The following is a 23,778-nucleotide window of genomic DNA, read 5'->3' as shown; positions in this document are numbered from 1 at the left end:
TTTTCACTAATCCTTTTAACTCACAAAAAAATGAGAGCAAAAACCAGGTGTTTTGTTGAGTGTTATATGTGTTAAAAAAAAAAAAAGACTTTGAAACAGCACAAGTTTTTGAGACCAAGGGGGGGAAAAAAGCCTCTGCAACGCAGGTAAAATACAAAACACAGTGAAGACATCGTGTTCTGTGACTCTGCACAGCCTACTGAGCTCGGGCTGATCAGCAATTAATGTGCAGAAGGCTTCTAAAATGTATGAGATGAAGCAGTGAAGAACCTCACACAAGACAAGTCTGACCTGTTGGGGCGAGATAAAAGACCAGCATTGTTGTATTCGTGAGCAGCATTTGGAAGGAAGGAAGGCGGCGGATCGGAACATGCTATTAGGCACACACGCACAAAAAAGCCACCTTACCTTTAATTATCTACATTAAGACTATAAAGCTATTACAATGAATTTCTTTTTAGACGGCTGAGTGTAGGGGTGTAAACGGTGGTGGCCCTGCATAACCCATCAAGAATTAGAAATAAGATAATATGATGCATTCACTATCATGGCAATAACGTTTTCTAAATAATTTGCATTGATGTTGTTTCCCCACGGAGAGTGTAATGTCCTGCAGGATGTTTGTTTGCGACTGTTACAACACAAACAGAAACCCCTACCCACACGTTTGAAGGAAGTTTTTGCTAAACTAATTTAAAAGTTTAAAAGATCAATAGCACCAGCGGGCTCATCCTCCGACTTATAGATCATGAATTCAAAATTGTTCGTCACCCCCATGGAATCCATTATTGTGCTTCATTGGAATTTCAGGAAAGTAATTTCAACATCTAATACAGTGAAGTTCCGAATCTCTTAAGGCAGCCACCAAGGGACAGTAATGTCTCTGGCTATGTTGTGTTCATGTTCATCCACCTGAGGAAGATGAGTTGAAAGGCATTTTCAGACCCAGGAGAACACATGATCCCTGACATTTGCCTCCTTTATTTCTATGGCCGGTGGTTCCAAATGTAAGAACTCATTGCTTGGTCTATTACTTTTGAGCTTGTACTCTTTTAAAAAGCCAAATGAGTTGGAGAAAAACTCAATAACAAAATTAAACAAAAGTTCCCTTCGATGCTATACATCTTTTTTTTTTTTTTACAAATTTTTAAATCAGAAGACAACTTACCAATTCATTAAAATAGTTGATACAACTTCAAAACAAGTCTCCCCTAATAATAAATAATAATAAATACTTGTGTGATTGAATGCGATCTAAACATTTTATGTCCAGTAATTTAAAGTTGTTGATTAATTTTGACTTAATTCCCCAAAAAATCAAAGCAGGGTCAGTATTTAGCAAGATGAAGGTATGCTGCACTACTGCACTATTATCCATCTAGGTCAGGGGTCGGCAAACTTAAACACTCAAGGAGCCATTGGGACCTGATAACCATAGGAAAGAAAACATCTGGTGCAACAAAAATATTTCTTCAGGAACTTTTCTTGGATTTATACACGGTTGGGATTGAAAAGTTCAATAAACAGCGTGCCGGCGGTGTCGCAGATCCGCAATTGTAATGAGTATTTTGAGCTTTAAGACATTGAAAGCATTTTATTTTTATGCTCCAAGATCACTGTAATATTCAAATTTAGAATTGCATTAAGAAAAACTGATGAATTAAAATAAATTTAAATCAAACACTCATTTACTTCCTAAAACCACAGGGAGCCGCAGCCAACGGATGAAAGAACCACACGCGGCTCCGGAGCCGCGGGTTGCCGACCCCTGATCTAGGTTGTCTGGCATTCCCTCTTCTTGTCACACAGTGACTCTGCTTAATGCACTAACAACCCTTCATGAAGCCTCTGTAAGGGGACATATATTGTAAAGTGATACCAAATGTACATGTACATTTGTACATGGTACAAATAGGCTGAATATTTTGTTTTGTGCAACAAAGGACAAATGAAAAGAAAAAGAGATGCGTAAGAAGAGTATATCCTCTTGTACTGGGAGCTGCTGGATGATTTGCACATGAAAGTTACCTAAAATGTTATCTAAGCTCTGTCCCATGAAATCTTTGATTTTGCTGCATTCTGGTTCAGCCGCTGTTGACAGAGGACAAACAAACAGTAGAAAAATATTCTGAATGGCCAGTTGAGCAGCTTTTAATTTATGATCTTGTTTCATAGGAAAGACTCAGGTGTGGCTTATAAAACTGTTGATGAGGAGCTGCTTTGGGTCTCTCTCTCATGACTTCATGGGAAACTTGAAAACGAGAACAGAGCCACTCTGGTCATCAGGGTTTATCACTTTTGAAGTTTTGAGTTGTTCAACCACACGACTCATGTGAAAGCTACAGTACAGTTGTCCACAAAAACCCAAATCAACACAGAGTCGGTGTTTAGTCAAGGGTTCATTCATGAAATAAAAATATGTACGCGCACAGGCAGACACACAGGGTGTTATCCCACAACTTTTTGACATTAAGTTAAGTGATGCTACATTTTCTACAACTGCGATAGTAGCAAATTGCTCTGAGCAGGATGAATAAAGTTGAATTTGAAAAATGTATTTTGCTGCAACTGTTGATGCTGATGATGATTGTGAGCAGTAGTGTGACAGTGGAAAAAGAGGGCACAATAGTAGCTTGTCAAGAGAGGACACAATAAGTTGCAGTTTTTTATGACAAAGGTAAAACGATACTTTCAGCACAAAAAAAATGCCATTTTGTCCATTGTGGGTTACTGCATTGCAACAGGGCGGACTCCATGAAGAGGAACTGTTCTTTATATATTCTGAGATCACAAGAACAGGAATTTTATAACAATGAAACACTGACGAAGCATTTAATTTCACCACTGCACAATTTAACATTACATTCTATTTCAGTTAATAGTCCCTCCTTAACTCTAAACACGTAATAAAATATTCAGACATGTCAAAGGGAGCGCAGTAAAAAAAAAGAGAGATTGAAGCAAGCTTTTGCATACCGCCCACAAGCATTTCTACACCACACTAGCAAACGTTAGCATCCTGTGCTATGAAGCTGGGAAAGAGAAACCAAGTTAGAGCCTCATCGGAGTCTAATGACTCTGTCCAATGACCCTGACCACAATCAACACATTTGCATGTGTAGCGGTGGCCTTGGTTCTTTTCTATCCACTGTCTTTGCTTTGGAGCGTTGACCCTTTTAGCGGTGCTTGTTTTGTTGAGTGTGTTATTGGTTTTAGTCTTTTTTTCAACACCATCTCAATGCCAACAAAGAGTGGGTGTTTTCTCTTCAAGTAGGTGATTTTGCATGAAATGCCCCTGTGTCTTTCTGGCCCACACTGGCCCGCAGGTCTTTACAGATTTTCTCTTTCACCAGGAGGTACAGGGGAATCACCACTGATGTTATGTTGGGGATTACATCAAAAGAAACGCACTCTCAACATCATGGCCGGTGGCAAATTGTCCTCCTCCTGCTTGGATTCAGTTTATCGCCATTTTGCCTGCACTGCCCTCTTCATTTTCAATTCTGCAGCACTGCTACCCAAGCAGTAAACTTCTGAGGCACCGACTCTCATACTGAGATGAAAATGTATTACTGATTTTCTATGAATGTTGATAGTTTCAAAAACAATTTCTTGTGCCTTGTGGCAACTGAAAATGTGCATCTGCATAAGTAAAATATTTTTTGTGTATAGTGGGAGGTGAATAGATAAAACGTTGTGGAAATTAATGTGTAATCATACAAAAGAAGGGAAAACATTGATTTCTGAGAAACATAATTACATATTATTAATTAAGATATATAATTCGAATTTCATAATTTTTCCCACATAACTGTTTTTGCAGAGGTTGTGTATGCAGACAAAAACCACAGCTTTGCAACATCAACTCACCCAAATTCAGCTATGCACAGTCAAAATGATGTTATTACTACAAAGTAACAACATGACGAGGAACAAATGTTACTCATAGCTCGAACAGTTACTCAGTAAGATCTGGCACAAATGTGTATGTTATGATGGGTGTGTCTGGAGCTGAGACACTGACAGGACTATACCTTAAATTTCCATCCATTTTCGGGCGAGAGGCGTGGTTCACCCTGGATGGGTCACCAGTCCATCACAGGGCCAACACATAGAGACAAACAACCATTCACACTCACATTCACACCTACAGTCAATTTAGAGTATCAATCAGCCTCGTCCCCTCTTGATGTCTTTGGACTGTGGGAGGAAGCTGGAGTACCAGAGAGAACCCACACAGGAACAGGGAGAACATGGAGACTCACACAGAAAGACCCAGTGCCCGAACCCTCTTGCTGTGAGGCGACAGTGCTAACCACTGTGCCGCCCCCTTACTCTCCCACAAAGTACAAATTAGAATGAGTCATTTCTGTATCAACTTGTCTGTGACAACACTTTATTTGACATCATGTTTATATTTTGAGGTGGCATGGCTCAGAGGTAGAGTAGCTGTCTAGCAAACAAAGCGTCGCTGGTTCGATCCTCATTTCCCCCGGTGACCATGCCGAAGTATCCTTGAGCAAGATACTGAGCCCCCAATTGGTCCTGATGGCCCTTCAATGGACTGGCGACCCATCCAGGGTGAACCCCGCCTCCCACCCAACAATGTCTGTTGGGATAGCCCCCCCCCCCCCCCCCGCGTCTTCGACCCTTAACATATAAGAGGTATAGAAATTAATAGACGAATGGGCTTCAAACTAGAAATGGTTGTGTTTCACCTTTGAAAACAGCATAATTTTCATCTTAAATTGAAACTAGAAATGTTGTGTTGTATACCTCCGTAACATGTTTGTCACAGTGACTTTGACCTTTGACCACCAAAATCTTTCCATTCAATCTTTGTCCAAGTCCCTGTGGACTTTTATGGCAAATTTTGAGAAATTCCCTACAGGTGTTGAGGAGATATTCAATGTAAAATAAAACCCTACGTGTGACAACTTAAAAAAATAAACATGGTGTCCCAGTTGCTTTAGAATTTTAGGTTGAGATGATTTTGCAGAAAAGTTTACACATTTTAAATCATTACAAAATTACCTCCACCTGTCTTCCATCTAGGTAAACATCTTAGGCAATTGGGACATTAATGTTTTTTAAAGTTGTAACATGAATGTTTGTGTTTTTCTCGGTGTATGCAGTCTTCCTAAGGTGTGTTCTCTCTGTCATAACTTCCTGACGTCCTCTGTGATGGATAATCTGCTCTACACCCTGGACCCTGACGGAGGAGACGGGTTGTAAGTGGTCATTAAAGTAAGAGGCTACAGAAGAGCTCATATCTTTGCGTCTTGTGAAGCTTTCATGTTCACTTACGGGGTGGGTATAGTTTTATCAACATAGATTTGATTCCATTAACATTTCAACAGATAAACAACATTTCTTGTATTGCATGTGACATTGTTTTGTTTTTTTTCTAGGATACTGACTGTGTGTTAATTTTTAAAAAAAATGTCCTCAAAGTGTTACGGCACTGGTCAGTTTCTCAGGGAGCTGGGAGAGTCTGTTCAGGATATACTGCTGCTAACCAATGTACTGCCTGCCTTTGTCTTCTTTTGTAAACAAAAATAGAAAATAAAATTTTGAGCGAAAGTTGGATCTGTAAAGACACAAGTGACCCTGTATTTATAAAAGCAGATCCTCGCCCTACATTTCAGAATGGATTGAATTTCTTCCCTACTTTTACAAGCTAGATAGCTTCACAGCATTAGCACTCATGCATACTTGTTAAACTGTGTTAGTTATCGCTGGACACTTCCTGTCGTATATCTTAAGTGAAGCAGCTAGAGGGTTCATTAGTCGTTACATACATAAAAGACAATAAAGAGGCCATCTGTCCTTTCAGCCTCCTGAGTTTCTTATGCCATTTAAGCATGATAAGCCTGCAGAACTACGATACAGAGAGAGTGAGGTACATCAGCCTTGAGCAATAAACCTGGCAAATTTAATTAACTCAGGATTTCTCTTACATTTACTTGCTGAGGATAAGATATTTATCTTAAAATAAGAGATGCAAAGTTGTCTTTAGCTGCAGACATTTCCTGTGTTTTGGTCCCTTTCTTCGTGCTCACAGTTGTAAACTGGCCTATTGCTGCTGAGGCCTGGGTGGATGAGGATAATCTAATGATACTGTACCTGTGGAGGCTTCCACCAAGGCTAGAATTATCAGCCTGCCTTCTCTCTCTCTTGCTCTCTCTCTCTCTCTCTCTCTCTCTCTCGTTTCCAATTTTTGGGAGTTGCTTCAAAATCTTTTCTCTCTCCAATATCTGGAACTGGTTCACAGTAGAAGTGAACCAGGTAAGGTAACTCAGATGGACATGCTTGGATGTACCCAGGAGGCTTCCCAGCAACATGCTTGAACTACCTCAACTGACTGCTCTCAACTCTGAGTTTCCTCTGGATGCCTGATTTACAGCGAGCCACCGTATGTAGGGAATGAATCTCATGCAGTCTCAACTGTAATCCCCTCATCATAGTTGAGGATTGGAACATAAATTGATAAAGATTAATAATAAGATTAATTACGTTTATTTAGGGTGGCACGGTGGTGCAGTGGTTAGCACTGTTGCCTCACAGCAAGAAGGTTCCAGGTTTGAGTCCCAGCTCCAGCACAGGATCTTTCTGTGTGGAGTCTCCATGTTCTCCCTGTGCCTGTGTGGGTTCTCTCTGGTACTCCAGCTTCCTCCCACAGTCCAAACACGTGCAATTGGGGACGAGGCTGATTGATACTCTACTTGACCGTAGGTGTGACTGTGAGTGTGAATGGTTGTCTGTCTCTGTGTGTTGGCCCTGCGACGTACTGGTGACCTGTCCAGGGTGAACCCCGCCTCCCGCTTGAAAGCCGCTGGGATAGGCTCCAGCCCCCCCGCAACCCTCAACAGGACAAGGGGAAGAAAATGGATGGATGGGATGGAAGTTTATTTATTTAGCACCTTAAAAAAAACAAGAACAGAGGGTCACAAAGTGATTCCCAGAGTAGAAAATTCAAAACAAAACAAAACAAAACACATTAGCAACTGTACAAACACACACAAAAGAACAGTACAAAATCTTATGTACAAGGGTAAAGCATTCCAGATTCTAGAAGCTACAACCTGCATGGTCTCCTTTAGATTTAAGTTGGGATCGAGGAACAACCAGCTAACCCATGATCAGAGGATCTCATCACATAGGCCTGCAATAGGTTTTTACTTTAGGCTGGTGCCTGGCAGCAAATTCTCAGATTTTATTCTTAAATTCTTTGTTCAGTGCATTCATGATAAAACAGGTACATTTGTTTTCGTAGTTTTGCATGGTATATTATGCTGACCAAGACTTCATTTAAATCTTTGGCTGACAACACATATTGATATTGTCTTCTTCCTGCTAATGATAATCCCTCTGAAACCACTACATTCGGCTATGGTGTTCCACAAGGGTCTGTGCTTGGACCAGTCCTCTTCACTCTGTATCTGCTTCCCCTAGGTCACATAATAAGGAAACACTCAGTTAATTTTCACTGTTATACAGACGACACACAGCTGTACTTATCAATGTGTCTGATAAAACTGAAGTTATTGTGTTGGGCCCGCAACACCTTAGAAACACCTTATCTAGAGATTGATAACTTGGATGGAATCACCTGGATGGCCCCCAGCACTACTGTAAGGAACTTAGGGGTTATCTTTGATCAGGATCTGTCCTTTAACTCCCACATCAAAGAAATCTCCAGGACTGCTTTCTTTCATCACTAAGATGTGACAAATCCTGTCTTTAAAAAAATGCAGAAAAACTCATCCATGCTTTTGTCACTTCCAGGCTGAATTATTGCAATTCCTTTCTATCAGGCTGTACCAGTAAGTCCCTAAAAACTCTCCAGCTGGTCCAGAACGCTGCTGCCTGGTTGAAGAGACCATGTCTTTCCTGTACTGGCTTCTCTGCATTTGCTTCATGGCTCCCCTCCTGTCGAAAGAATCTCCATATTTTGGTCCGGGATGCAGACACCCCCTCTACATTAAAGAGCAGATTTAAGATTTTCCTTTTTGATTAGGCTTATATTAGGGCTGGCTTAGGTTGGCTAGATATGCTGCTATAGGTTTAGACTGCCAGAGGATCTCCCATGATGCACTGGGCTTCTTGCTCCTCCTATCTTTCCTCTCTGTCCTCCTGTATGTGTCATACATAAATCCTCCTCATATGCGTGTCTAACTCATCATCTTCTTCCGAGCCTTTGGGCTCCCCTCATCCCAGATCCTGGTGCTGCTGTAGGAGGCTGCAGACCTGAAGAGGCTCAAGCTGCCACCCGTAGCCCCACCTGCTCACGTCCCTGTCTGTCCATCAGTCTCTTCCCTTTCTCTCTCTTTATCTCTGTCCCACTCTTTCCTTCTGTATATCTGTCTTCCTCCATTATCTGTCTTTGTCTCAGCCCCGCTCTCCTGCTCTCTTTCCCCCCAACCGGTCAAAGCAGAAGGCTGTCCCCATTGAGCCTGGATCGGCTCAACGTTACTGCCTGTTAAAAGGAAGGATTCGTTGCTGCTGTTGCCTGATGTGCTCATGGAGAATTGTTGGGTGTAAATTCATTGAAGGAGTTTGGTACTGGACCTGCTCTATTTTTAAAGTGTCATGATAACTTTGGTTGTGATTTGGCACATATAAATAAAACTGACTTGTCTTTTTCCTTGACCCATATTCCATCTCTCCATTAAGTTTCATGAAAATTGGTTTGCTGGACTGTTCACTGAACCTGCTTGTGACACTCAATTCAAAATTATAATTTCCTTTGTTTTTGTTTTAGTAGCGCTTCACAATGGAAAAGGGTACACGGAGCCATAAAAGTTTAGAAATTGAGCAGTAAATTTGAGAGGAAAGGTAACAAAATTGAAGGAGAAAGAAAAAGCACATAGAGTAAAATGGAGAACATGTACACAAAGACCGAGAAGCTCAGGAGGAAGCAATGGAGAGATGGAGATTAAAAGAAAGACGACAAATGCTGAGGAAAACGCCCAAGAAAAGAGATGTAAATGGATTTGAAGAATGAGCAGAAGCACTTGAATAAGCCGATGAAAAGAGTAGGTACAGAAATGGAAACCAACATGTCATCTGCATAACAATAGACACCAACAAACACTACAAATTGAAAGATTACTGTGGTTATTTTATTTCATGCTCTCCTGAATAACATTTGTTTTTATTTATTTTTTAAATATCATCGCATGGTGAATTATCATGCATAATAAAGATATAATCCTTTGAAATCATGGGTGGAAAAATGAAAAAAAGATTTTTTTCAGATGAAAAAAATTTGTGTTGCTGTTGTTAAAATATGCCCGTAGGTAATCTTTGAAGGTAAAATATAATCATGGTCCTGGTTTATAAATATAACGGTGACTCGGCTTTGGAAATTGGAACCAAAAAGAATGAAGGTGAAAATATTTTTAAAAATTAGAAAAATGACAGGTTACTTATTTGAATTATTCTCACTATATGCATCCCTTTCTTTCAGCTTCAATTTCAGTGTTCCGTATTTCACTCTTCTGTCACACAAATATTACATTGAATTAAACCTACATTACATACAAAACAATTTTAATTATAAGTGCAGTTCAACAATTTTCCACAAATGTTGAAATACAGTTATTTTATAAAAAAAGTTCAAACATTACAATTCTTTTTTTATTCGATTATATTCTATTCTCACACTGACACTGCATAAAATGCATGTGACAATTGGTCAAAGAAAAAACCAAAACAAGAAGACGTATACCTGCAGCCATCACATATAATGATGAACACTGAGACATCCCACAAACTCATATGTTTTCCCTCTTACCGTGATTATCCTCGACTGGCTCTAGATTTATGACAAATAGAGTCAAATCCTCAGCTCAGGGGATGATGTGTAATTTCTCAATCTGGTAAATGACTGTTGGCTGTGGTTTCAAGAGACTGACGAAACGGAGAACATCGCACCAAAAAAACAACGTGCAGTTGAAATCGCATCTACATTCTGTGAATTATTGGTCCTGGTTTACGTTCAGTTTGCAAACAAACAAACTAACTAACAAAAATAAAAACCTCCTATTGTCCCTACAGTACATGCCATGTGCACCGTGAAAAATGATGGCAGTTCTGAGTAGTGTGTATTAAAAGAAAGCAGAGTAATTTCAACCGGGGAGTCTTAACTCTGGGCAATGTGCGATGTAACAGGGCTAAGCAGGGGCTTTGCACACTGATCCACATGGTGTGTGGCTTTATGCAAGGGCAGATGGCACCACTCGAGCAGGAAGTGGTTGACATAATGACATGGCCGACCATGGAATGTGGGTGTGCTGAAGGAGTGTATGTGTATTTTCTTTAAACATCTAACTTTTCCTACTTTGAGATGTGTGTGTGTGTGTGTGTGTGTGTGTGTGTGTGTGTGTGTGTGTGTTTTAATAAACATATACAGAAGCTCTTTTTTTTCTCAGTCTACATATGGGGGCTGTTTTTTCCATACTGATCATGCATGAATAGCAGCACTTCTTGAACTCCAGCAGGGTCTATCTCACCATACAGCTAAATAAATTCAGCTGTTTAATTCAGTTCTGCTAGCAGGTCCCATATTTAATGACATGAATGTCTGTGCGTCATCTGAAAGATAACAGAGAAAACACAAGGAGGAAGACTCTGTGAGGGTCTAATTCAGTTGTTATGATAAATGAAGGCAATTATTTTCTTCTATTCTGGGTTAAAAACTTTGAAGGAAAATATCTTACTTAGCTGTTTCATGCACAGAAGCAAGGCTGTATTCCATCCATCCATTTTCTTCCACTTATCCTGTGAAAGGTCACAGGGGGGTGTGGAGCCTATTCCAGCAGCTACGGGGCGAGAGGTGGGGTTCACTCTGGACGGGTCACCAGTCCATCACAGGGCCAACACATAGAGACAGACAACCATTCACACTCACAGTCACACCTACGGTCAGTTTAGAGTATCAATCAGCCTCGTCCCCTCTTGATGTCTTTGGACTGTGGGAGGAAGCTGGGGTACCAGAGAGAACCCACACAGGAACAGGGAGAACATGGAGACTCACACAGGAAGATCCTGTGCCCGAGCCGGGGCTCGAACCCCAAACTTTCTTGCTGTGAGGTGACAGTGCTGACCACTGCACCACCGTGCTGCCCAAGACTGTCTCGTCTGGACTGTTACTGATCCAGGTGACAGCTTAGCAGAGAGGTTAGAGGCCATTGTGCGAAGATGGAGGCTGGATTTTTGAAAGGGTGACATCTACATTCATCCTTTCCGGAAGCTGTTGATTTTGATTAAACTATTTGCTCAATCACTGAGAATAACTCTAGAGAAAGAAAACATGTTTTGATGCCTTAGAATCATGTTGGGAGGTTTCAAATTTGCTATCTGTGGATACTGATGACTCATCAAACTGAGACTTTAACAATTTACACGCAGGTATTAATCCTGCACCAAAAAAGCAACAGTTGAATGGTTGTCAAAACAGAGATACGGATGATGTGAAACTTGTTGATCAAGTTCTTATGAAAGGCAGATAAACTGCGGATGCAAATTTCTGTCTTTCTTAAGGATGTCAGACACACAAAGGTCAGCAGTGTGGTCAGCATGAACTTGTGATTGGCAGTTCTTTTCTTGCTGTTACTGCTCTCATTTATTAGTTTTGTTATTTATATGTTATACATGTGTTCAAATTCTAGAAATGCCTTTTTACATGATAAAGCAGATCAGAGCTTTTCCTTTCCTCATCTCTTTGGAGCTCCCTGCTAAATATTTCAAATGTTGTTTCCTGAGAGGGTGCGTCATTTTCATTAAGAATTTGTCCGTGATAAAATATCTCAAGAGCATCTTTAGTCCTTTTTTTTTTTTTATTTTACTCATTCAAGGTCTTTAGATGCTCATTTATTTGCACAGATTTGCCATCAATCATATTTAGACAAAGTGCAAAGCAGTGTTTTTGTGTGTTTCATTTCACTTTTTTTGGTGCTTTTCAATCAAAATCAGTGTTTGATTTTCATGAGCACAGAATGTATTGCAGGTTCGGTATGTGTGATGTATCTCCCTTCCCCTCTTTGAAGGCCTATAGGCAGCAGGAGAAGTGAGGATGAGAGGAGAGTCAGCTGCTGCATGCTGAGTGATGACGATAGCCACACAACTAAACCCACCGACAGTTCATTTAAATGCCCGCGCACGGCTCTCTCCGAGCTCGTCACAGTGTCTGTATTTATAAGGCGCCCCGGTGCGCAGAGAGCCACAAGCATGCCTCGTCTCTAGAGAGGCAGAGCGCGTCGCTGCGACCTGGAAACGCTTTTGTAGGACCGATTTGTGTGCAGCCGCTGCTGAGGACGAGACGCGGGAGCGCAGGAGTTTTACCCCAAGTTTCCTGCAGCAGCAGCAGCAGCTCGTTGTGACAGAGATCTTGTTCTCAGGGGTGAGTTTCTGTCTCTTTTTCAACCACTCTGTGCGCCTTTATTTTCTCGTTTATTCCTGGGGAGAAAAAAAAATTAGGCTGCGCATTCCGCAGGTGGATGAATGCGCTGAGCAGCTTTTATCTCAGATGGATGAAGCTTTAAGAAGAGTTCACGGTCCGATTTGCGATGATGTTATTTGCATGTTTGACTAAAAAGTGTCTGGAGAACTTGTTGCTCTGAGAAGTATCTATTCAATTCTGGAACATTTTGTGCGTTTTAGCTGATCATATAGACGCTTGGAGAGAGGGGGGGAAAAAGGGTTCATCAAAATATGTCAAAAATAAATACAACCACATTTTCCAATTGCGCTTTTTAGTCCTACGAGAATCTAAAATTTCTGCAACCTGAAATCATAACAATTTATTAAGTAGTTTGTTGCAAAAAAAAAGACTGGTTACTGTTAATACCACCCAGTTATGTGAATGTTCCATGTCTGGGCTTCTCTTAATATCTGCAAAGGAAATCAGCTCTCAGTGAGTTGTTGCAGCAAGGTTAGTTGTCTTGCTGCTTCGTCGCTGATGGATATTCTCAGCCTGTTCACTGTTGATGTTGCACTGTTAAGTGATGACGACAGCAAACTGAACAAAAGCCACCTGTTTGTTTGCGTTGCATCGGTCAAGGGAGGCAAAAATTGTTCGAATGTTGAGTTTGGCCCCTGAACATCCTCTGTCTGCACACTCTCGCCCCCAGTTTCCCAACAGAGCCCATTCTTTTGACGGTACGCTATAATTATGAAGCACACCAGCTGGACTAATCCCACTCGACGAGGTTGTGTTGTTTTTGTTTTTTAAAAAAACTTTTTTTTCCCGGAACGATCGCAACATGATCACAATAACAACTGACCTTTAAAATAGATTCCTCCACGATAAGGCACTGTCACAAAATAACTAAGGATCCTACTGGAACACTGCAGGTCATTTTCGACCCTTGACTCCCCTCGAGGGTCAGTCGGCGGTCTGGCTGATAGCTCAGTGTTTGTTTTTTGCCTGAAACCTCATTAGATACATGACCCGTGGATTTGGAAGAAAACTATTATTTTCTTTTTAAAGGATGCAAATGCGACCTGTCCAGGGTGAACCCCGCCTCTCGCCCGTTGACGCTGGGATAGGCTCCAGCCACCCCCCCCCCCCCCCGCGACCCTTCATGTAGGAATAAGCGGAAGACAATGGATGGATGGATGAAGGATGCAAATAAGATGTTTGACCATATGATGCGTACTTGCTGACACTTACAGAAAGATTAAAAATTATCCTTGTCATCATTTAAAGGAGTAAGGAAGAAAATTTTAAATCAATTATTGACTTTATAATAACACCTCGAACAGACTCATACATTCTCTCATAATTATTGAACGCAGGTTGAAATCTTATTATGGGACGAAATGGGATCATTGTAGCCCTACAGATAATTAAAAAAAATGGTTATCATGAATCACCAAAGCCAGCTGATAAGAAGCAGCTGTTTGTTTTCGATGAATGTAAAATTTCTTCATGAATGACACAAGCCAGCAAATCCCCACACATGCTAGAGCGCGTTTGCATTAATATTCACATCGGTTATTGGTCATTTCTTACCTTAGTGGGGTGCATCTACAAAGAGTGAAGATTAAAGGGTCGCGTGTTTAACTTATTCCTGCAACCCCCCCGCGTGCTGGGTGCAAATAAGTGATTGCTGTAACAGGGAATGTTGAGTTAACTTGTAAGGATTATGAGAGTTTTATGCTTCATGCTTATGTGTGTGTATGTGGGGAGGGTGTATAGAGGAGGAGCGCTGTCCTTGGTGCTGAATTTTTCCAACTAGTGAAGCAGAGCAGTGAGGCTTGAGCTGGCCTGGAGTAAGCAACTCTCTTTGTTATAGATTTGCATCAAAGGCAGTCAGACGCATTATTTGGCGTCCGGCAGTGCTTCTTTTGTTCGTGAAGTTCATGTCAAGTGTACAGACATTATCTCACAGGTTGAAAGATGATGCTCGAGTAGTGCATCGACATTAAAGACGGGCCCGATGGCTTTCTTTACAGTTGTGATCACGCAAAGACACGTGTAAACATAACATGCGTGGGGCGTTGCACTTGAATGAAGAGTGTTGCCGTGTCTACCAAGAGCACTCAGGTACAAATATGCTGCTGTGTCTCAGCTACACAATCACAGGAGCAAGAAAAGTTAATGTTTCACAATGTTTATCTTGGGAATGAATGCAAGAAAACATTATGCACGCAGAATGTTGATTTAAAGTCAAAAAGTAACACCACAAAATATAAATAGGCCTAATTTAAGGATGAAATAAGATGATTATTACTGGTGCATCAGCATGTCATTTTTGACATCTGTTGGGTAGTTTAATGTATAACAGGATGTCATACTGCATAAACTCCTGATGTCTATTCTAATATGAAAAGAAACTTTCTGTCTAATACATGTACAATAAAAATACCGCTGGGAGGCGAATTAAAAGGAAATAAATGTGGTGAAACAGAGGACAAACTGGGCACAGAGGGGTTAAAATCTGAGAATAATCTGAATCCTTTGCTGCAGTTATGAGATGTCAGTCCATTCTGGAAGATTTTGACCAACAACAATTCAAAACTATTATGGCAGCCCAACACCTTATCAAGATATGCTTCTTTTAATGTGACTCTCAATTTCCGATTGTAAATTTGAACGTGAATGCGTAAAGTAATTTAAAAGGGGAAAAAAACTTGAGAAAATTCATCTTATACACTGCAAGCACTTTTGTTTGTTTCCGTGTTTAGTCTTTGCAAATATTGCAGATCCCACTGGTGTGATCGCTTGGATAAAATATTTTTTTTCATAGCTTCGATGCCATTTTGTAACTCAACATGACTCTGTGATATTACCTGCTCAAAACACTTGCTTCCATGACTCATACACCCTTTTTGACTGATGTTAAATCAGTACACAGCAACCAAAAAAAAAAAACATGCCTTCAATTTTTCCCTGAAAGTAATAGAACCTCTATTTCCCCTCTGCTCCTTCCAGAAAAATCCCTGAGGACACACACACACACATCAGCGCAAGTAAGTACACACACACACACACACACACACACACACACCATGCAGGAGTCGGAGCCGACAGTGTGCCAGCTGCAGCCCAACATCATCTCAGTGCGTCTTTTCAAGAGGAAGGTTGGTGGTCTGGGCTTTCTGGTGAAGCAGAGGGTGTCCAAGCCACCTGTAATTGTGTCAGACCTCATCCGGGGAGGTGCAGCTGAAGAATGCGGCCTGGTGCAGGTTGGAGACATTGTATTGGCAGTCAACAACAAGCCCCTGGTGGACCTGTCCTATGAACGGGCCCTCGAGACACTGAAGAACGTTTCACCTGAAAGCCATGCCGTGCTCATCCTCCGTGGGCCTGAGGGCTTCACCACACACCTGGAGACCACCCTTTCTGGAGATGGCCGCCAGCGCACAGTGCGGGTCACGCGGCCAGCCTTCCCACCCTCAAAATCTTATGAGCACTGTTCCCCGTTCAGCCCATTCAACTCCGGGCAGCAGGTCAACAAGGAGCCTCAGCTCAGGGCAATTGAGAACCTGTCCTCTCCATCCATCACCCAATCCCTTCTGCAGAGAGGAAGCATGCAGGCCCAGGACCCCCTGCTGATGAGGGAAGGGGGGCGTGGCTCTGTCCTCTGCAATGGGCTAGAGGAGAACAATGAGCTGCTGAAGGAGATCGAACCAGTGCTGCGCCTCATCAAAAACAGCAAAAAGGAGATCAATGGAGAAGGACAGAGGAATGCTGGGAGGAGGGACGCTGAGATTCAAGTGGCCTGGTAATTTGTGATGTGATACTTCTTTATTGATCACTTTGTCAATGCGTCTTTGTGCTTGTTCCCCTCTACCGTGCAGGATGGAGGTAGAGACCAGGTTGAATGAGATTCAGGATTTCAGTCAAGGACTCTTTAACAAGGAGGTTATTAGTTGAAACAAGAGCTCACATCTGGTCCTGTGATTGAAAGACACCCTTTAATCTCCTGTCTCTAAAGTACTTGACCCAGCTGGGTTTCATTAGCTGGCAGACACAGGCATTTATTCACCTAATATTTCCCAGCATGCAGTGCCCGATCATTACTGTCGGCATGCTGGTCTCTGGCAAGCCACATTTAAGATGACATTATTCACAATATCAGTAATGAACATTTAATTTTCTCTGTGTAAATACTGGAACAATGGCTTCATAGATTCATGTAACCTTCTTTTAATATATCAGATCTTGCCTTCGGCATTATACGACAACTTAAACAGCAGATTCTCAAATTGTTTCTCTTGTTTTATATTATTTATCAGAGCATATATCAGACTGCAGTTGCAGTTTCATTGAGGAATTTCAGCACATTTTACAAATGAAAGGAAAAATCAACATTGAGCCCCATCCATGAATTGTTTTTATGTACAAATTTGTTGGACTTTTTTCATCGCTAAATTCTGCATGACTCTTACAGACAGGTGATGCTATTTCTGTCTCCTTGCTCCCGATATCTATTGTGAATCGCCTGTAATTGTTATTTTAGTGCTAAAAAACCCTGTTGTGTTCAGAATTTATTTGTGCACAAGAAGAGTTTATGAATGAGGTCCATAATCTTTCATCCATTCCCAGGTGTCTTTGTAAGGTTGCATCAACAGTTGAACTCTACTGCAGGGACCACAATATTTTTTTTTTAATTTTGTTGAGCAAAACTGAACTGCAACCCTTTTTTTCAAAATTTTTCCCAAAATTATTATTATTATTATTATTATTATTATTCAACATCATGAATCAAATTGACTAAAATAACACCAAAGCGATTAGATCTTTAGGTAACTAATACTGATATGGATTCTGAATGAAGACGAGACTAAATACAAGTTATTCTCAAGAGCCAGACACTTAGTTACACAGTTACGTCTATATTTCACAGTGAAATGCTTGCAGGTAAATTAAAACGAAAGATGGGATATTTACCAAATCCAACTTACTTTTGTTCTGTAGGAAACGTATCATTGAAGGTGTGTTTTTGTCAGTTGTGGACTGTGGTGACGTTATCAACAGACATGATTCAGCCTCCACTCTCACCTCGCTGGACTCTGCACTCATGTTCATTACTGATGCCAGTTACTCCCCCCGTCACTGCATTCTATATGAAAAAGTGGGATGGACACCGTTTTCTGTGAGGCCAGATATGCTCCAGTTCCTCTTCTTCATTTTTAAAATCCTGAAATGCAAGGTGCAATCACAACTTAGCACTTTACTAAAGCGGTCACATAGTATTAAGTCTACAAGTGCAAGTAGTTGCTAAAATGCTTGATGTTTCTCCAGACAAACAATGAAACTGGGAAAACAAACTGCTTTCAGTCAAACTCAACACATTGGTTACTGTGGGCCAGTTTAACGCCACAGTCGCCAATAACTCTGCCTTTCAGTGTCGCAGGTTTAAAGGTGTTTTGGTCTGTAGTTTATTTTTTTTTCCTTCGCAGTTTTTTTGCTCTTGACATTATTTAAAATGAGGGGTCATTGATGATGATGATGATGGTGGTGATGATGATCGGTATTTCTGACATCTTATATCTGACACGGGACTAAAATAAAAATGTCTGTCCAAGGAGGCACTTCTGTTGCCAAGGACATTCCGTCCTTGAAGATAGTCAGAGAGTTCTCTGTTCTATATGGAAGCATTTGTCATATTCCCATAGAGTCATATGTAATTAATAGCCTTTGCCTGCACTTCAATAGTATTGATACTAGTTTATATATTACTGACACTGCTGACCACAAATGATCAAACCAGAACCTAAAACTTGACACAAACCTGATATGATACTTTTTTATTTCCGTGCATTGTTGAGACCCTTTTCAAGTGTTTACTCTGAACCACCGTTGTCATCATCGCGCTGAATATCAAATTCTCTGCATTTATGTCAAAATGGTTCCCACTCTTGAGGTCTTTGTTGTCTTCATTTGTACTGTGAGGTCAACATCTCCTTGAGTCAATATCTCGTGTACATCCTCTCCTCTTTAATGAACAGCCTCAAAGTTATCCATCGCTTTCTATGTCCTTAGAACATATGAAGGCATATTAAGGTTAAAGTCGCACTGAGATGGCTTTAGTTAATGGGCCTACCTGTAACAGAGTTAAATTATCTAAAAGCATGCTGACATTTGGTCAGAGCCAGGAAGGCGTCTGCTAACTTAATTATGATTTGGGGTTTAGCTATCGAGGAAGGCTTTTTTTAGAGCGAATGAGAAGGGATATAGAGGAGAGGCATTTTATCTCTGTGAACACAGAACATCTCTCCATTTACGTCGGCGTGAAAGAGTGGTGCATCGTATCTGTTGACAGAGAACAAGCAGTTACAATTGCAGTATTCAGTATGAAGCTGATGATGCTCAGGGTTAATGGCGCACGCAGCACATGCAACTTTGTTACAGCCTGTCTGAACTCCACCTCTGGATTGTAGGGATGAATATTGCACGTTGAAGCATTAGGACGATTCAGTGTGAACGTGAGAGGAGATCACGATCGTCATGAACACGTGCTTGAAGTGATGTATGTGGGCATTTTTGTTTGGAGGAACATTCAACTTAAAATCACATGGCAATGGGTTTGCCACAGTACCCATATAATCTTCCATCCATCCATCCATCCATTTTCTTGTCTTTGCTGTTAAGGGTCACGGGGGCGCTGGAGCCGATCCCAGGTGACATTTGGCGAGAGGCAGGGTTCACCCGCCGGGCCGTCAATTAGAGCAATTAGGGATTCAGTATCTTGCTCAAGGATACTTTGACATGGTCACTGGAGGAAGTGAGGATCGAACCAGTGACCCTTCGGTTGCTAGACGGCCACTCTACAGTACCTCTGAGCTGTAGTCGTCTCCCCCCCGTTCAAATTGTGTTGTTTGAATTCAAGTACCGATAAATGTGCAAGAAAGTTGCAGCTGTAAAGAAAAACATAACAATGTCAGCTAAGATCTGTCTGTTCAATCTGCTGAACAAAGAAAAGCTGTGAAATTGGACACGACTCTGTGACTGAACAGCATTTTGGAGGAAGCGCGAGTCTACATTTCATTGATTTGAAAAGAGAGGTTCATTATTTACTCTGCAAAAAGTCAAAATCTTGCCTTGTCATTTTAGTAGAACTTCAGTAAAATAAAAGTGGCTTGATTTTCAGGCATATCTCATGTCAAAGTTTGCTTATGGATTTGCATCTTAACCCAGTTTTTTTTCCATGCTTGTAAAAAGTAAAATATTCTGCCAATGCACCAAAAAATATTATTTGTTTATCTATTGACTGAAGGTTAAGAATAATGTGTAGACTTCCTGCAGCATAGGGTTTTGATTTGGCAGGATTTTTAAAGTGAAAATAAGAATTTTAAAAAGAAATGTGAAAATCTCCACCCCTTGGACAGACTTCAGATTTAACTGTCATCACCTGGTGAGTGATTGAGTGGGGGGTGTAAGTGCACTCTGTAAGGACAGTGGTCTCTGGTCACCCAGGCAAGTTCCAATTCCAATTCATTCAATACAACACTAACAAGTAAATGTTACACAACAATGTTATGCAAAAAAACAAAACAAAACAACATGGCATAGGTAATATCAAGGGCTAAAATGTCGGTGGTACTCCCTCATTCGTGTAACTATTTATAATTGGAACAGGTCTCAAGCCCGTGAAGTCCGTACATGTGCGGCTGTGAGGGTGGAGACTGGGACCGAGTAATGCTGGAGCAGATGTGCGTTCACACACCTGACAGTAATTTGTTTGTTTTTTCAAGGGACCTCGGTGTGGGAAATGGTACGTCACCTCAGCTGTCAGATAATGACAGAACGCTGGAGAACATGCCAGTGGTGCTCCACAACATTGACACTGACAAGGTAAAAATCGAACGCTTCTTCAATATCGTCGTGGCTTATTCTCAGATGTGGGCACATTTATGCTTGAATGGAAGGCCTTGTCTGGGAGTAAAAGAAAAAAGTATGATGAAAACTTAATTAAAAATTAGAAACAATCAGATTTTTCGATTAAAAGTCAAAATTATACAGTAAAAGTTAAAACTAGGAAGAAAAGTTATAATGTTGAGTGAAAATAACACACGATATTTGTGTTATCATTCAACATTTTTACCTTTTGTCTTTTCTTTTTCTGGCAGAAGTGGAGGCCCCACATTTATTCATCAGTCATTTAAAGAACCTTAAACCTTATAGCTTGTGTGTGTGTGTGTGTGTGTGTGTGTGTGTGTGTGTGTGTGTGTGTGTGTGTGTGCAGTGTTTTTGAGCAGGCTTGCTAGTATCTCTAGCTGAATAATGAATGTGCACACATGCCTGCTTTGGTCCTTTTTTCTTCACTCTCTTCAACTTTAATCCACACTTTTGGACCATTCAAGGTTCTCAGAAACTGAGCGTGCATATTCATGTTGACTTTTTTTCGCAAATAAAGCCCTTTGCCTACCATCCCATCACCTAGGCATTAGATCCTTCCAGCGACAAGCTGGAGCAGCATTAAATCCAGCTTATGCCTTCCAAATAGAAGGGCCTGGTCACAGGTCTGAGTGTCTGTAACAGGGATAGTGTCGTAATCTGCACATGGTCTGCGTTTATCCACCCACTTGTGATGTCACTCATTCAATGGAACCGGATGTTGCAAAAATAATTTCTGGAGGCATCATGAAAGCACGCAGCTGCCGATTCCTCTCTCCTCATCAAATACGGCCCCCTCTTGAAATGATCCCCCCCACGACCTGCAGGCAAGAGAACATTAATGTGCTTGTGTGTGTGAGAATGTGTGTGTGACTGTGTTTGGACAGAGGCAGGGGAGGGGCCTGTGGATGAGGCGAGTTTGACAGCGGTTAGAGAGGATGTACTGTGGTGATAAAAAGCCATATGTCAATCGTGGTAGTAGACTAAAAAAGCCTTTGTGCTTCACTGCATGTGTCTAGGAAGTGGAATCCCTGCTTTTGTCCTGTATGACTGACTCATGCAGCTGGAAGTTCCCTTGCGGTCATTTTCCTGTCACATTTTGATGGTGTTTAATTTAATGAAATGGAGTCAGTTGGTTCATTTTTCGAGTTCAAAAACTTTTATATGATTAAATGCAAGGATTTCAAGTGACAAGTCAGACTGCAAATGAGTTTCTTACTTGGGTGCAGGATTGTCCATGTCCCCCTGGCTTGAGCTTCTGCATAATTTAATGTTTAATAATTCTGTTGCAAAGGTGGCAGAAGGTTCTGTCAAATTCTACCAGCTATGGAGTTCTAGGGACTTAAACTGCTGATGCGATGAATGCAGAGACCTTTCTTTCATGTTTTTTTTATTTTTGATCACGTGGCTTAGTAATCTTTTAAAGGTTCCAGTTGTCCTTCCTTATAAATCATGTGTAGAAATGTGTAACAAACAGCACCCAACAGTTCTTACTCTTCTACCACCCCCCCCCCGTCTATCCCCCGTCTTGCTCATCATCTCAGTTTTAATTGATGATGAATGAAGAACTTCACTGCATAAATACATTTAGCAGAAAGTCTTCGGTGATTACGCCCCGTGCTGAAATTAACGTCATCAAATTAGCTTCAATTATCTTCAACTCCAGTGCGACAGATGCTCTGTTCTGTTACATGCACACCTGTTTTAGAAAGGTGAGGCCCGTGAAAGATGGATGATGGGATCTATACCTACTGTAATTAGGGGTCGCTGAGAGGGTTATGTATTCATCAGCATGTGTTTGTCAGCTGAATTACTAAAAAAAAAAAAAAAAAAAAGCTGACTGATTTTTATGAAACTTAGCGGAGAGATGGAACATGGGCCAAGGAAAAACTCATTATAAACCCGGGGGGGGGGGGGGGGGTTTCAGCGCCAAATTGGGCATTTGTTTCACACAAATTGGAAAAATAGATTTTCGTCGCTAAAAACACTGAAGACTTGAAACCGACTGTAAATTTGCTTGTGAAATCTTTGAATTTATCGAGTACACCGCGACAACACCAATGTATAGTGGAAACAATCCTGCAATAAATCCTCTCTGCATGAGGATTAAATCAAGCAGAACGGCCAAAAGTCAAGGCGTGAGCTTGAACCTGCTTGAAAAAAAAAGTTAGTTTCGTGTAATGATCATTTTCGAGAGTTGTTGAACTCTACTGGGTTACACTAAAGGTATTCCTAATATGTCCTCCAGGTCATTTCTATGAATAAGTGTTGATATATCAGAATCAGCTCACAGTAAAACCCAGCACAATTTCAAAGCATCACAAATTACTGCTTCCAAAATGACCAATAGAATAAATCAACACAACTCTCAAACCGATTCAATAAAAGCTGGACATTATGATCCTCATGAAGGGGGGATTTATTGCAGGGCTGTTGCAGTAAATTAGCAAGCGTGAGTATGATTTGCATAAGAGTGGGCTATTGGTCTTGGGCACTTCTATGTGGCCCTGCAGCTTCACAGTCAGGATGGACTTATATGGTTCCCAAGCAAATAATTCTCTATAACGCACAAAGAAGATCCCTTTATTTTAGTGATGTTGTACATGGTAATTACTGTTGCTTTGAATGTAAAACAGTCGAATGTTGGAGGTCACAAGGTAGCCAGAGCATCAAAATCAGATCATCTGTAGCAGGTGATCATCAATTTAGCCTGGCTGAATTGACTTTATTTGTTGTAGCCAGAAAGGTAATCAACTTAAAATTAGCTCCATGAATTGTTACTCCTGCCAAGGACTTAATGTTTTTGGTGCTGCTGTTTTGTTTTTGTTTTTTTTGGATACCTCTAAAGATAGACTTTCACTTAACTTGGGGTGTACAACCCAGTATATTTTGGATTAACTCCATTTTTTTTGTACACAATCCATTGTTTATCAGTTAGTCACTGTGATATTGAACTTGTGACTTCTTGGTGAATCCAGAATTTAGAAAACCGTCTCATACTTGTTGTTGGGTGCTAATGAAACTGTGCAAAATGTCCATTTACAAACTCTAAAACTAGGTCGTCTTCATTCAGTCGTTTGAGCAATTCTTCACGAACACTGATTTGTACTAAAAGAGTATAACAATGCTCATGTGTTTGACTCAGTTTGCAGATTAATTTGAATTCCTGCCTCCTAGCAGGACCTGGCACACTGTATAAAGGTCTGGTCGTTTTACTGTTAGCGCTCTTCCTCCAGTAGCTCTCAGCTACATGTATGTGGCAAATGTTTAAAGGCTGTTTAAAAGTAATTTAATTCAGTTGCGTAGTCATTCAGGACCTGGCAGTGTGCTTGCATGTGAACAGTTTCATGAGTATGAAAGATTTAACATTTGTGCGCAATTTTTTAAAAATTGACATCGAAAGGCCGCTTACACAAAAGCAGCAT

General features: G+C 40.9%; 1 protein-coding gene across 1 annotated transcript in view; it reads left to right on the top strand.

The window, feature by feature from the left end:
- The first annotated feature begins 12,280 nt into the window (after positions 1 to 12,280).
- Positions 12,281 to 23,778, top strand: part of nos1 (nitric oxide synthase 1 (neuronal)) — a 39,149-nt gene continuing 27,651 nt past the window's right edge. The window contains exons 1-3 of the mRNA XM_086206814.1: positions 12,281 to 12,406; positions 15,443 to 16,235; positions 20,212 to 20,311. Of these exons, the coding sequence (XP_086062940.1) occupies positions 15,520 to 16,235; positions 20,212 to 20,311 (816 nt within the window). The 5' untranslated portion in view covers positions 12,281 to 12,406; positions 15,443 to 15,519. The remainder of the gene's footprint in view (positions 12,407 to 15,442; positions 16,236 to 20,211; positions 20,312 to 23,778) is intronic.

The sequence above is a fragment of the Aulostomus chinensis genome, chromosome 6 (assembly GCF_037954235.1).
Source record: "Aulostomus chinensis isolate RoL2024-O1b breed Wild chromosome 6, RoL_Achi_v1.0, whole genome shotgun sequence".
Taxonomy (NCBI): Eukaryota; Metazoa; Chordata; class Actinopteri; order Syngnathiformes; family Aulostomidae; genus Aulostomus; species Aulostomus chinensis.
The sequence above is the reverse complement of the archived record's forward strand: the minus strand, read 5'-3'. Positions and strand labels throughout refer to the sequence as shown.